Genomic DNA, 15,283 nt, shown 5'->3' with positions numbered 1-15,283 from the left:
GCTCTGTCTAGAGACAAATAATGGCCATAATAGTACGTTTTTACTGGTGTCCTCTTAAATTACCCAGCTTACTATGCTGGTTGCTTACTACCACTATCCTTCCCTACTGGAATAACCTGTAGTACAGTAGGTACACACAGGGCCACATTGTTAAAGGCATCCTCCTCTGTTCTAACCACTATTATAGCTCCTCTAAAATATCAAGCAGGTTTTGACATCAAAATCCCATTGTAACTAAGTAAGGCATGTAAAAAGGCAAGCCTGGCTGCTCAAAGCTTGCCTACATTTAAAGGGCTGCACTGGTGAAGATGTGACCTACATCACTGGGATGGCTTTTCCTGTTGGCATAGGTACTCCACCTTCCTGAGGCAGTAGCTATGTTGATGGGAGAAGGTGGACAGTGGCATAGGGTAATTAGATCAGTATAACTACATTGCTCAAGGGTGTTAATTTATACTAACCACTCAACTACATACTCAGAGCCTCACTGGTTTGTTAGAGTGCTACCCCAAGCCATTGCTGCTGCCCTGTAGTTTGTGCTAGCACACCTGTTTGTCCCCAGTGGGGAGCATGCTCCTACCACCTTCACTGAAATTATATCCCACCCCCTAACTGAACATGGAATGCAGCACTTTCCACCAAATGCATGTGACATCTCTGCTCTAGCTGAAGTAAGTAGGTGAAATGTTGCAGGATCACACTGGTCCTTTAACAACTGAGCTTTAAAAGAGGGCATATGGGCTGAAGGGGAGCCACAGAAGGAGTGGAGAAAACAGACAAGAGGTGCAAGAGAGCCAGAATCCCCAGAGAGAAAAAACAGTGAGAAGTGCAGCTCACATAGTTGAACTGTTTTTGATTTATGCAGTTTTGTTGTCAAAGAGCTTGAGGGCATAGCCCAGGGTGCAAAAGCCAAGCTCTACTATAGAAAAATCACAAGTGCAGCTATGTAATAGCTAATTGAGTCAGTGGTCACTAAACCTTTTAAAAAAAAAAAAAACTCCCACTTAAATACTTCAACTTTGCTTATCTGACTATGTATTAGGCGATTCCATTAGTGTCACCAGCAGCTCTTATGCAGAGAGAGAAGCTGTAGAGCTAGATGTTAACCACATCTTCATGAATGAAAGTTTTACACAAATATGGTTCCTGCTAGTGTACTTGAGTAAGCTGTAACAGTGATCAGACATAGTTTAAACAACCTTACACTTGAACCTCATATAAAACACAGTAGTATGTTAATGGTCAGCTTTAAATGTGGATTTTAAAAAAATTGTCAAGAGCAAGTTCAGAATTCTGCCTTGAGAAAAAACAGGGTAGTACATGGTGAGATCCTGAATGCAACTAGCAGAAGACAAACTTCATTTTTTTGCACATGCAGCAGAACTGATGGTTCAAACATGAGATAGATCTAGGAAACTTCAATATTTATACTCTGCAAAGTTAAGTAATTCTAAGGTTTTTTTGGGGGTGGGGGGTTAAACACCAGGTATTCCTGGCTAATGTGTTTTAGTGAAGGTGTGAGCATCACTGTTCAAATTAGATAGCTGAGAACTACTCTCAAGCACCATAAATCTATCTTCTGTTCTTAGATGACCAACTTAATTTGCAAATAGTTAGTTGGTGTTCCAGCATTTTGTTTCACCACTTTTAAACCACCTGTGTAAAATAATACAGAGAGAATAGAGGTAGCAGCCACAAAAGTAGTTAGTTTTTATCTAATAGTCTGAACATGCAGAAAAATGCAACTTTGCATGAAAATAAAATTCTAAAGACTGAAAAATATATTAATTACAATACCTGTTAAATGCATTAAAACATTACAAAATGTCTATGTTCTTATACAAATCTATAACCAGGACATTTATAAAAAATAAATAGGCACTCTAGCTAAATCAATGTCAGATCATACATTAGTTAAATATTAAATAAACATAGGGCCTGTAGAGTAAATATAAAAACTGAAGGTGTCAATTATATAATAGTGCACATATAACTTATCTGGTAAACACGTCATATACAAAAGGTTTTGCCTGGAAAGACAGCTTCAAGCAAAGCAAAGAAAGATCAATGTTCATCTAAGTGACTTCAATGAAGATTGTTGCATTTCAGAACCCCAGAAGAACCTAAGCAGCTAGTCTTGAATAAACTCACCAATTATGCTCACTAGCTTTCTGGAAACCAAATTCACTTGTTTGTGTTACTAATAGGCATTCACATTGTTCCTTTGTATAGAAGTATGAATGTTTGCTATGAACGTTTAAGAACATTTTAAGTTTGCTCTTGTATAGTATTCAGTGTTGTTGCTGTGCTGTTTATACATTAAAATACTGCAATTTCAAATACACCTCAACCCCGATATAACGCTGTCCTCGGGAGCCAAAAAATCTTACCACGTTATATTGAACTTGCTTTGATCTGCCGGAGCGCGCAGCCCCGCCCCCCTGGAGCTCTGCTTTACCACGTTATATCTGAATTCGTATTATATCAGGTCACATTATATTGGGGTAGAGGTGTACAAGATTTCTGGAAAAGCTTGACAAGTTCTAGTACTATTTAAGTTTTTTAAAGATGTAATTTTAATTAACTGTGTACATTAAGTAATGCCTATCTGGTATGGGTTAAAAATTCATTTTTAAAAGCTATTTTTAACAAACAAAAAGATTAACAGTGGGAATCTTCCATGCTGTCACATATCCAAGTGTTTTTAAATCAAGTTCTTTCTCCCCACCCAATTTTATCCCCTATACAGAATGTAAGGATTTCAGTAGGTTCAATTTCACTTGCATTCATATCCATACATGTTGAATGTATTTGCTTTAGATGTAACAATATCAATTCCAGAATTAATTCTTTCAAATGCTACTAGGTGATTGAAAAGTATAAAGGGACTGGTTTGAGATATTTGGTCTGAGGCATATCATGTTTGCATTATATTAAAAATGACAAATCTTAGGACATTGCCAAAGTAACCACAGCTTCTGTTTTATATTTTGGATAACTTAAAATACACATGACTGTCACCATTTGGTTGAAGCACTGTAATTCACATAATGTACAAAAACATTTAAACCTGTCTGACCACAGGGCAAGTATAACATACATATGTAGCATTAAGCTCAGAACTAAAAGGCATTTTACACTTAACTGTAATCAGTACCATCCAATTTTAAAAAACTAAGCACCTTCCTTTACATTTAAGAAAGCCATGAGCTTCAACTACTCATTCTACACAGTCCTGCTTTGGTAGCGTTCATTACAAGTTACATTAGTTATTTCAATGGCCAACAAATGGTACAAAGCATTAACGGATTACAGTGAAGCTGAATTCTGAACCTCCCTAAAGGGTGCAGATTCAATTAAAAGCCTATCCAAAGGGGTTGTAGATTCACCCATTCATTGAAAATACAGTCTAGAAATGTTTTGGAGTGGGAGACTGCTAGCTGGGGACAAAGTTCTGTAACAATAAGTCAAACTGACTGATCCCATAAATTTGCTCAGGTTTATGTGAACCACAGTGATGTATTTTCAAGAGGGAAGGTGAAAAGACAGACAGGTACATAGTAGGGTTGAATTTGATTTTGCAGCTGTATGCAATCTGACCTGAAGAATAAGGTCTTGAATGTAAATGTACTGCTTCTTAAATTAATCTGTTGTAGCTACGTGACAACTTCATATCCTAAAATATATTAGTTTCTACAGCACATTGCAGACTACTATATTAATTTGTAGCTTACATAGCTAAATTAAATTTCAGTAATAAGTTAAATTATCACGGCTTTGCTTGTGGAACACTGACTAGAATTTAAGTTAAGGAGCAAACAGTTGGATAAAAAAGTTTACAAATATGGAACTGGAGTTTTAGGATAATTTAAAAAAATCTCAATTCCCTTGTAAAGTTCTGTTTGCAGTTCATGTAGACTACACTAATTTGTAAAATCACTCATTAAGGCATCATTTTGAGTACTAAAAATCCAATTCTCTGGGTAAACTTGCATTAAAAAAAAGACACAAAGGAAATTAAGATAGACTTTCACAGAAGTCAGATGAAGAAATAGGTAACACATTGTTACTCATTAGGAACAATGGTTCCATAAAGCAGATATTGTTCTGATATGTACCATGCCATGTATGGTACTGTGTTTATCAGCATATCACTAGCTAGTTTAAAGGATTACAGGTTAATTTACACCTTTTTTCAGTCTGTGAGCACTAAGCCACAAGTGTATTAAGTTCTCCAGTAAAATGAACAACTTTTTATTTAGTTAATCTCATGTCCTGACTGATCTACCTAGGTATTAATTAAAAGCACACACTTTTAAGGGGGCCATTTGTAACAGACTTACAAACTTATTCAGCATCATCACATGGAGGTAAACATTGTTAAGGCAAGAAAAATGACATCCATGGCCAAAACTTTAGCACCTTTTCCCCTGCTCACCCAGATTTGAAGAATCATTTAAACAGTCATATCTCTTAAAAGCATAGCTGACAGGATACCTAAGTATGCAGTGTTGTAGCTGTGTCCGTCCCAGGATAGTAGAGACACAAAGTGGGTGAGGTAATATATTTTATTGGACCAACTTCTGAGCTCTGGATACCTGTCACCACACATTGAGGAGTCCATGCTTCCTACCCCATAAGCAGACCATGTGAAATGCATAAGAAAATGGATTTGACAATCTACCTGTTGCAATGTATTCCTTCTATGCTAGGTTTGTATCTCTGTTCAGATGTTGGATGACTAGAATCAAGAGTACCAGGGTATACAATGCCCAGGTCTATTCCAGTTGGTGGTAGATGCTCATCTTTGTGAAAGCCACTGTCTGCAAAATACAGCTTGGGTCTCTGATGGTATTTCATCCTGTATGTATCTGTCATGCAGCTATCTACTGAAAAATAGGTTGTTAGAGATACACTATCATTTGCATCAGGAGAGCTAACACTTGGTCCTGTGTGCTGAGATCCTGTATTACATATACTGCCAGATACAGTCTGACAGTCATTAACTGATGACTTAGGTGCGAAATCCAGTTTGTGAATGGTGTGATCATTCCCTTGAAATGTTTCTTTAAATCTTTCTTCATTTGTAAATGCACCTTCTGATGCAGATTTTGAAGCGATAGCTGTTTGCCTTTCAAAACCTGAAGGATTACTCTGTAACACTTCTGGCAATGTTACATCAGCTGTAGATTCATTTTTTGATCCTAGCGAAACATTCAGAGTATATTTCTTTGGAGGTAAAGGAGGTGGAAGATTTTGGTAAATTACTTCTGGAATCTGAAGATTATTAGTCCTACCGAATGACTGAACAGCACGTTCACCAGATGAGGACAGCTCCGTATGGGACTGTTCTAACAGATTCTGCTGAACTAAAGATTCAAGCCCTGACTTTGATCCAAGAGTTCTTGTATGAGGAGACTGCAGCGGAGATGATGAGAGAAATTCATTGTTGTTCACTCTCTTTCCACACACAACTGAGAGTTCAGTGTTATAAGGGTGGGCTGAACTTTCAGCACTGTACACTGGCATACTGATCTTCTCAAATTTATCTGGATTAAGCCACTCTGAAGAGCTCTGTTCATTTAACTTGCCGATCTTTGTTTCTCTCTTAACATGGTCCTTAAAATTTGGCTGTAGAGTCGATGAAGGGAATATTTTCTTGTGTGGCATCTCTGCTCTAAAATATAAACATGCACAGGTATTTGGGAACCAGTCACAAGAGATTTCTTCACAAACATTTACATATGCAGTTTTTTTAAAGCATATACCACACCCATAAATCCTAAGTAATATGAATATGCAATTTTTTTATAATGGTGTTCTTGGAGACACTATTTAAATATCCTTTACCCTTGATCTAACTGGAGGATTCAGAGACTTATTTAACAAATACTCATTTAGCTCAAAGATATATCTAATCACAGCAGATTTTCTTTCATAAGAAATTTGAAGGATTAACAAAGCTCTACCAAAGCTTCATAGATTCACCTCCAATAAGGAAAGAGGAATCTTGCTAAAGCATAGAATGGAGTCAGGTCTGGGTTCTTTACCTAATCCTACACCACACTGACTTTTGGACAAGTCAGGTATGTCAAAAATTTGAAAAAAAAATGTCCACTACTTTTGGTTACCCAATTTTACACTCCAGGTCCTGATTTTCAGAAATGCTAGGCACCTGCAGCTCCCACTGACTTCAGTTGGAGCTGTGGATACACATCACTTCAGAAAGGCAGATCTAGGTGTTAGGGAACTGACTATCCCATTTTTACAGTTGTCAGAAGACAGTTTGACCAATCATTTGTTGTATGAATGTACAAATTACATCACTTACGAATTACACATCACTTTAAACTCCTGACCTAGTTAAACTGGTTAAATATCAGATAAAGGCCAGATTATTAACTGCTAGTTAGGTGCCTATCTGAATCTTTAGGTGCCTAAATCCCTTTAAAAATCTAGCCTAAAATTTGGTTCTCTGTTGGCTGATCCTTATAAACATCAATCAGGTTTCCTTGTCTTTTCAAAGAGCAAATATGTCAGCCAAGTCATTTTGACACACGAGGTACAATATTAAAAGAATGTCTGAAGGCTAGGTTTGAAATACATTTGGATATATTATATATTCTCTTCCGGTCAACAAATGGAGCTCCACATGGACATTGCATTTCAGATAGGAAAGTTTCACAGTAAAGAAACAAAAAATTAATTACCTCTTCAGTGGAGGACTGTGCATCTGCAATTGAGATTCTGAAGGAAAGTTAGTGTGTGGTCTGTAATTAGCTTCCATATTCATTTGGTCTTTCCTCAAGTCTGGAAAAAAAATAGCCCAGTTTTACTTTACAATAAGTAAAATGCTTCCTCTTTCTTAGGGGTTCATTACAAGTTACTTACACTAACAAAACAAACCTCCACTAAACAGGACACTGTTCATTATTTTCAAAATTACAATGAAAAGACTATGGTCAACAAAACCACTTCCAGTAAAAACCTTCTACACCTTTTTTCATAAGTTCAATTTGTTACACTTCAAAAAACGGCTTTTTAATAAGACCTACTAAAATACCTACATACTGAATAGCTTAATTACTAAAAATATACCTCCGATCTCTGTTAATATCACATACTTAAACACCTAGCAAGTGATGGACACAGTGCATTTTTAAGATTTCTAGATGATGTCCATGGAGGCACAAGGTTAAAGGTTAACTTCAACTCCCCAAAAAGTATAAAGAACAGGTACTTAATCCTACAGTATCTGTGTTCAAGTTATATTGACTATATATGCTATTGGTTTCCATGTCCCTCATGTGCATAAGGTCAGATTCTTTTTACCAGCAATGTCCACTGGGACCATGCCTGTACCCTAGATGTTCTCATGTCCCCATCATCCAAGGACATAAAGGGGCAGGGCAAGCGCAATTATCCTTAGTTCTTTCACCAATATAGAATCACAGAAAGGTGGACATCATAGTAGCAGAGAAAGAAGGAGAGTCGTTGAATCCACATGGACAACACATTTTGAAGAATCACAATTACTTTAGGTAAGTAACCATTCTTTTGAGCAATTGTTTACATGGATTCTACTCTTGGTAACTAACAAGCAGTTGCCTGTTTGCTTGGAGGTAGATACTAGAAGTTCCTTCTTTAACAATGACTGCAGGATAGTCCTACCAAAATGGACATCCCAACTGGAAGCCTCTACACCAAGGCGCAGGGTCTTCTAAAGGGTGGGCCAAACTCCACATACCTGCATCCCAGATTGCAGGGAGAGGGACATTCTTCAAAAAGGCAACAGAGCATGCATGATTTCCAGTAGAATGATCTCTAATGTAACAAGGTGACTCTAACCTGGTTAACTCATAACATGTCCTTATATAGCTGGAGACCCACTTACATAACCTGTGTGAGAGTATAAGTTCCCCCTTAACTATCAGCAAAGGCCATGACTAGCTTGAGCATGTTCTTGAATGATTTTGCCTTGTTGATGTAGGAAGACAGTTCTCCTTACTACACTAATTGTGTGTGAAGTTTAGCTTCTCCCAGGGTTGAATGAGGTTTGAGACAGAAAACTAGGAAGCAAATAGATTGGGTGATATGGAACTCAAACCACCTTGAGCAGGAACTTCAGTGATGCCTAAGAGAGACCTTGTATTTATGAAACCCTGTATAAGGGGGACCTGACATGAAAGCACAAGTTTCCCCTACCCTTCTAGTTAATGTACCAGCCACTAAAAAAGCAACTGAAAAGTAGCAACCTATTCCTTGTACCAAAGGTTAGGATGGGATGGGGGGCGGAGGGGGAGAAGGGAGGACAGCTGTGTTGAAAGTTTCATCAGTTGTGAATACAGGAACTGCCTATCCTATGCTAGGGCTATCAGAAATGCTCGGTCCTGTGTCTTGATTCGCCTTCCTTGGAACCCTTGGTATCACAGTGAATCAGCAGAAAGGCATACATCAGTCCTGGCATCTAGGAGATATGAGAGGCATCTGCCAAGGAGCCTGGGCTCAAACGCCGCCCCCCCCCAAAAAACAAAATATCTGACACTTGTTGGCCTGGTCTGTGGCTGGGAAGGTGCTGATTCACTAAATGTATTCTGAATAAGATCCCACAATTCCAAAGCTACATAGCCTCCCAGCAGAAGGGGGATGATCTTGTTCTTTCCTACCTGTTGACATGCATAGGTGTGAAGTTGTCTGTTAGCACTTGTACTGTGGAACCCTGAAGAGGCAGGAATATTTGCATGCCAGGCAGATGGCTCTGAGCTCTAGGACATTTATATGGAGACAGGCTTCTTGAGGAGACCATAGGGCCCTGAATCCAAAGGTGATCTAGAAGAGGTCACCCAAGTCTTGGTAAGCAGAGGGTAGAGAAGAGTACTTTCTTGAAGACCTGAAGAGGGTCAGTCTTCCCACCAGTTTAACGAGATGACTTCTTCTGGGACCATGACCATCACATGCACATGGGGTCTACTGTAGATACACTGATTTGAACACTTGCATAGAGCATAGGTGAAGTCTGGCAAACCATGTTATACAGGTGCTTGAAGCCACGTGTCCCAGAAGTCAAGCATGTTTTCACTGATTTTCTTGGGTGATCCTGAAGTTGGTTGGTAAGATCTATTATTGTTTGGAATCTTTCCTATGGAAGGTAAACTGTTGACCTAGAGTCCACTGCTCCTGCTCCAATGAAAGCTATGCTCTCAGCCATTAAAAAAAAAAAAAAATTAATGGAGATATCCTATCTCCTAGAACTGGAAGGGACCTTGAAAGGTCATCGAGTCCAGCCTCCTGCCTTCACTAGCAGGACCAAGTACTGATTTTTGCCCCAGATCCCTAAGTGGCCCCCTCAAGGATTGAACTCACAACCCTGGGTTTAGCAGGCCAATGCTCAAACCACTGAGCTATCCCTCCCCCCTAAATGAAGATATAGCTATCTCAGAGCTGGAAGGGACCCTGAAAGGTCATTGAGTCCAGCCCCCTCCATTGTGGATTTCTCTCTGTTGACTGAGATCCAGGAAGGCAAAAAGCTGTAGGGTTACCTGAATTCAGTTGTTCACCTGGTTGGCATGATCTTCCTTGAATTAGTTAGTTGAAGTATGGACAGACCTGGATTCCTGCCTTTTTTTAATATGAGCTGCCACAATTGCCAAGCACTTGGTGAACACCCTTGGTGGTGTGGAAAGACTAAAAGGCAGGACTCTCTATTGGTAGTGTAGCAAGGTGGTATGGTTCCCCATCGCCCCAGAGAGGGACGAACCCTCCTGACACCAGAGTGAGCGGAGCCAGCGAGTCCCATGCCTGCCCCCCAGAGGTCAAGGCGCAGGACAGGAAGTATAAACGCCCAACCCCAGAGCTCACTCAGGAAGCAGCCACTGGAGAGGCCAGATGCCTCTGGCCTAGCTCCTGGTTGGGAGACCCCGGCAACCTATGGTGGACCCAAGGACTGGCCTGACCTGCCAACGCCCAACACCGACCAGAGCCCGGAGGAGCTGCCCAGCCTGCCCCATGCCAGTTACCCAGAGGACCCCATAGTGCTTGACCCCACGGAGGAGCTGCTCAGCCTGCCCCTCGCCATTTATCCAGAGGACCCCATGGTGCTTGACCCCCTGGAGGACACCGTCTGGATCCAGGTACCTCCAGAGGGGGAGTTCGGAAGTAGCCTGGGGGCAGCCGACCCTAGTCTGGCTGCAGCACTGCCAGAGCTTATGTCTGTGTGTTGCGGCCAGGATTCCCACCGACTCCACAGCAAGCTTTCTGCCGCTGCCAAGATTTCTGAAAATAAGAGGTGGTTGCCATCAGGATTCATAGATTCTAGGACTGGAAGGGACCTCGAGAGGTCATCGAGTCCAGTCCCCTGCCCGCATGGCAAGACCAAATACTGTCTAGACCATCCCTGATAGACATTTATCTAACCTACTCTTAAATATCTCCAGAGATGGAGATTCCACAACCTCCCTAGGCAATTTATTCCAGTGTTTAACCACCCTGACAGTTAGGAACTTTTTCCTAATGTGCAACCTAGACCTCCCTTGCTGCAGTTTAAGCCCATTGCTTCTTGTTCTATCCTTAGAGGCTAAGGTGAACACGTTTTCTCCCTCCTCCTTATGACACCCTTTTAGATACCTGAAAACTGATATCATGTCCCCTTCTCAGTCTTCTCTTTTCCAAACTAAACAAACCCAATTCTTTCAGCCTTCCTTCATAGGTCATGTTCTCAAGACCTTTAATCATTCTTGTTGCTCTTCTCTGGACCCTTTCCAATTTCTCCACATCTTTATTGAAATGCAGTGCCCAGAACTGGACACAATACTCCAGCTGAGGCCTAACCAGAGCAGAGTAGAGCGGAAGAATGACCATGGGTCCAAAGAGCAGAAGTCAAGATAAAGCAACCTTTTTTCCTAAGAACCTCATACTCAAAGCCATTCTGCCAAAAATATCTTAAAATGTTGTTCAATAGAAAAAAGTAGAAATTTTGTCTTGAATTCCTTAAGATTCCTCCCCCCGCCCCCAATATAATATTTTTAGGTCAATCTATTAAGTTTAGATCCAAAATTAGAATATGGGCATGGAAGAAGTTTAACTTTTTAGCCTAACAGTTGCTACTAGGTTTACTGTGATTATAGTTAAGCTTTCAACATTCAAACTCTGAATTCATATCTTACATATCAATCATTTGGTTCTTATTTTTATCTAGTTATGTTTTCCACACAATTGCTCCTTACTTCCCATAAAATGACTAATGTGAACTGCAGTTCCTAGCTAAACAATTCAGTCAATGATTTTACTGAATTTTGTTTCAGGAGCTGTGAAGTTCCTCGGTGAAACAGTTATGTAAATTGGACACAAGGAGGCAGCAGCGATTTGCAAGCAATCACTAGAATGGCACCAGGGCAGGCGTTCAATCACAGCAGCTCACAGACACCGGGGAGGTTTGTGCCTTTGGAATTCCAGCTAATTTAAAAATAGATGTGCTATTTTTCTCTTCTGCTGACATGGAGATCCATGCATGGTTAAAACCAGAGAGAGAGAGAGAGAGTCAGTCTACTGGGGAATTTTGGCTCCAGGTTCTTTGTAAACCTAAATATGGCAGATGTTAGCATACTGCACAGCAGAAGCCTCAACACCATCACAAAAAACTCAAACAATAAATTAAAGATAATTTTGGCATTTCTCAAATACAAGCCAGTCAGATTTTTGGGATTTACCTTCTCACTTAAACATCTGAATAGATAGCCTTGTTTTTAAAAAAGACTACAACAGCCATTCTTCTATCCACTGAGTAATCTAACTCCACTCTACGCCCCCCCCCCCGCCAAAAAGGTGAAGACTATTTCCACATGCTTTAGAAAATATTTTCTATTGTATTGTCAAAATATTGCTAATAAAATATACAAAACCCAATTGTAGTAAACAAAAGGAACTTCATTTTTAGAGTAGATGTAGAACTATTAGTAAGAAGCCAAAGTATAATGACTGGCAGTATTTTCTGTGTGACAAATGAAATGTTAAAGTGGGATTTTTTGGTTTTTTTTTAGGTTATATTTGAAGAATTTACAGAGGGATTAAAATTTGGGAATGAACCTTGGAAAAACTAGACTACAGTATTACTGTTAAGGATGTTTTAATAACAGAAATGAAATGAAGGACCTTTGTAATTTACAGACATCCACTCTTGTTATATGCCCTTTTTTTTTTTTTTTTTTTTTTTTTTTTTTTTTTAAATGGAGATATCCCATCTCCTAGAACTGGAAGGGACCTTGAAAGGTCATCGAGTCCAGCCCCCTGCCTTCACTAGCAGGACCAAGTACTGATTTTTGCCCCAGATCCCTAAGTGGCCCCCTCAAGGATTGAACTCACAACCCTGGGTTTAGCAGGCCAATGCTCAAACCACTGAGCTATCCCTCCCTTCACTAGGACATGCACATTGCACTTGCTTATGTACTTTCAAAAATCATTGTTTTAAAAAAAAGATCTGATGAGGCTTAATTTGGTTGTCAGAATTAGTTTAATCTTGCCCCTGCATGATCCACGTTAGGTTTCACAATGCTTTCACTCTACTCAACTCCCAATTAAAAAGGTTGAAGTATTCTTAATTTGACAAGTAATCCATCTGCGCACACATTTCATGACTTCTCAGAAACTTGCAAATTAAACGTTTCCTTACCTCCACTGCATATACACATTGATTTAATAACTAGAGTTGCCAGCAATGATTTCTACCCTCCCCCCACCACTTTCTCCAGTGGGCACTAGATAGTGGGCAGCTTCTTCTCCCCTCCCCCCTCCCCCCGCACACTACAAAGTTAAGCACAAATTAATTGTTCCTTTGAAGTTAAAAGAACCAAAAAAGATCTTGAAAAAAATGGAGGGCCTGATCTTGAAACTGGCTATTGAGTGTGCAATTTTAAAAGCTCCCTAAATAGTTACAATCCAGAACTTTCCTGTACTAGATTAAAATAGTTCCTCTTAATTTGAGGGAGGGCAGGGGAAGGAATGGAGGAGAGGTAGAGACTATCACTTCTCTCTCCTGGGGCAAGCACCATGTTCCACTCTTCTCTGCCTCCCATAGGAGAAGGAAGTAAAGGTAACACTGGGCCTCATTCCATCCACAGGAAGAAAACATTGCCTCTTTACATCCCCAGGTTTACATACTCCTGAATGGTTTCATCTCCTCCTTTTCAAGGAAAGCCCGGTATGTGGCAGCGGGCCCTAGATTTTGCCCCTAGGGTTCGTGCAAACTTTGTGTGTGGGTTTCAAATAGCAGCCTGACTGAAAAAAGGGTCAGGACCAAAATAAGAAATTAAAGCACACATGTAGACAGAACAATGGATCAGAGTGTGTGTGTGGAGGGGTGTCTTGCAATAACTTTAAAAACTGGATTTAAATTGGTGTTTCGTGTAAATATTACCAGACTTTTTTGTGTGTGGGGCATGGGGAGAAAGATTTAATTTAAGGGATAGATTAAAATCTTGTGCTCTTGTTATTCAAAATTAGAGATTGGGATGTCATTTCACACTTACTTGCACTGATGTAATTGTTATAAAAACAGGCTTTTAAAAGAATCATATTTGTCATCACTAGACATATTTTATCTAACTATATTTGACTAGAAGGAAGACTTTAGTCAATTAAATATGGAGTAAGTCACAACTACAGCCACTCTAAACAAATATCCTTGTTATTGTTCATGTTTCACATTATGCAAATTAAATAGTTGTACATTTCAGTACACAGATCTGTGAATATAAAACAGGACAGACTGTCTTACATTTACTGTGCCTTTAAAGGCAGTGACCGGATTTCGTTAAAGAAACAGGGATTAATATGTGAAGTTCATTTGGACAAAATTTAAGAGACATATTCCTGTCTTTTCCTTTGTAAATTTATGCTTGGAATTTTCACTAGGGGAATGAGACATCACATCTCTCCTGAGTAAAAAGGTATCCCTTACACTATATCTCTTTCTTCCTCCATTTTTACTCAGATAAAGATGTGATGTGACACCTATCCTCAAATGAACTGAAACAATTTGAGCCTTGTGTTTGAATTCGTTGTTTTCCCCCCCCAGTTACTAATTCAACAAGATTTCAAACAAACAGTTGGTTGTCTGATGCTGTTAAAACAATTGTGTTTACAACAGATGAGACACTGTATTAGCAGTATGACAGAGCTAACATTTTATTTAAAAAGCATTGCAGGCTTTAGTAATGCAAGAAATTAGTTGTTAGTTCCTAAAGAGAAGAGAATTGGGAGTTGAGGACTAAAGATCTGTATTATCAGTTTTACCTTTAATTCACTTCACTCATTTGTAGAACGTTCTCTTCAAGATCCTTGAATAAGAAGGTGCTATGTAGATGGGGAAGTAGCCACGGAGAGCCGAGGAAGCTCAGATGCCCAGTGGTGCCAAAGAATAGGAGGAGGAAGTAGGACAGAGGCCAGGAAAATAGCAAGCAGGTCTGGGAATAAGTAGACCATAGCTGCAGAGCATAGGGTCCCTGTGCTGGAACATGGAGTACAGGGTGGGCCTGGGTTCTCCTACCAGCCACTGGGGAGGCAGCACCGCCTTAGACAGAGTGGAGGACTGCCAGGAAAGTCAGGGGGACAGTTAGTCTGAAGGGACTTTGACAGACCCTAGAAGGGAAGGTATTGTGATCCAGCTAGAGGGCCAAGTCATGAAGAGGGAGCAGCCCGAGTCCCAAAGAAGATGGCTACCCCAAGTCCTGGAGGGTGAGACTGCGACAACAGCTGAGTGACCGCAGGAAAGGGCACCTGACTATTCACGAGCTATTCCCCAGGTGAGCCATGAGGAGGCACGCCAGCAGTCAGTAATGAACCCTGTTACAGCCTCAAAACCCCATTCTAAGGAGGGCAGCCTTAAGGGTGACAGGGTAATTCCACTCTCCTTCAGTCCTTAGCATTTGCAGTTGTTTTGTGGACACTTATCCACCAGGATTCAGGTGAAGACTCAACTCCTTCTACATGTCACTAAAAACTTTATGATGGAGCTTCACTAGCTACAAACATCCACCATACTCATAAAATATTCCATAACCCTTTATCAATTCTCTAAAGTCTTAACATCCCTGCATGTTGATGACTAACAGAGCCCAAAGAGAGAAGTGTCTGAATATTTCCACATCACTGCATTTAAATTAATAGTTATCTTTCTGTAGACTCATTTCCAGTTCACCTTTTCCATCCCATTCACCAGAGTGAAAAGATATAGAACAAGAGTTGCTTTAATGTGTCATTCACACCCGACCCTGGCAAAATAAATTATTTG

The 15,283-nt window shown here is 40.0% G+C and overlaps 1 protein-coding gene across 1 annotated transcript in view; it reads right to left on the bottom strand.

Annotated features, from left to right (window-relative positions):
- Positions 1–4,680: 4,680 nt before the first annotated feature.
- Positions 4,681–15,283, bottom strand: part of USP53 (ubiquitin specific peptidase 53) — a 43,114-nt gene continuing 32,511 nt past the window's right edge. Inside the window, exons 14-15 of the mRNA XM_065405345.1 lie at positions 6,711–6,810; positions 4,681–5,677 (exon numbers count right to left, since the gene is read on the bottom strand). Coding sequence (XP_065261417.1) covers positions 4,681–5,677; positions 6,711–6,810 — 1,097 coding nt within the window. The remainder of the gene's footprint in view (positions 5,678–6,710; positions 6,811–15,283) is intronic.

The sequence above is a fragment of the Emys orbicularis genome, chromosome 5, assembly GCF_028017835.1.
Source record: "Emys orbicularis isolate rEmyOrb1 chromosome 5, rEmyOrb1.hap1, whole genome shotgun sequence".
In the NCBI taxonomy this organism is placed as follows: domain Eukaryota; kingdom Metazoa; phylum Chordata; order Testudines; family Emydidae; genus Emys; species Emys orbicularis.
This window is presented reverse-complemented; position numbering and strand designations above follow the sequence as displayed.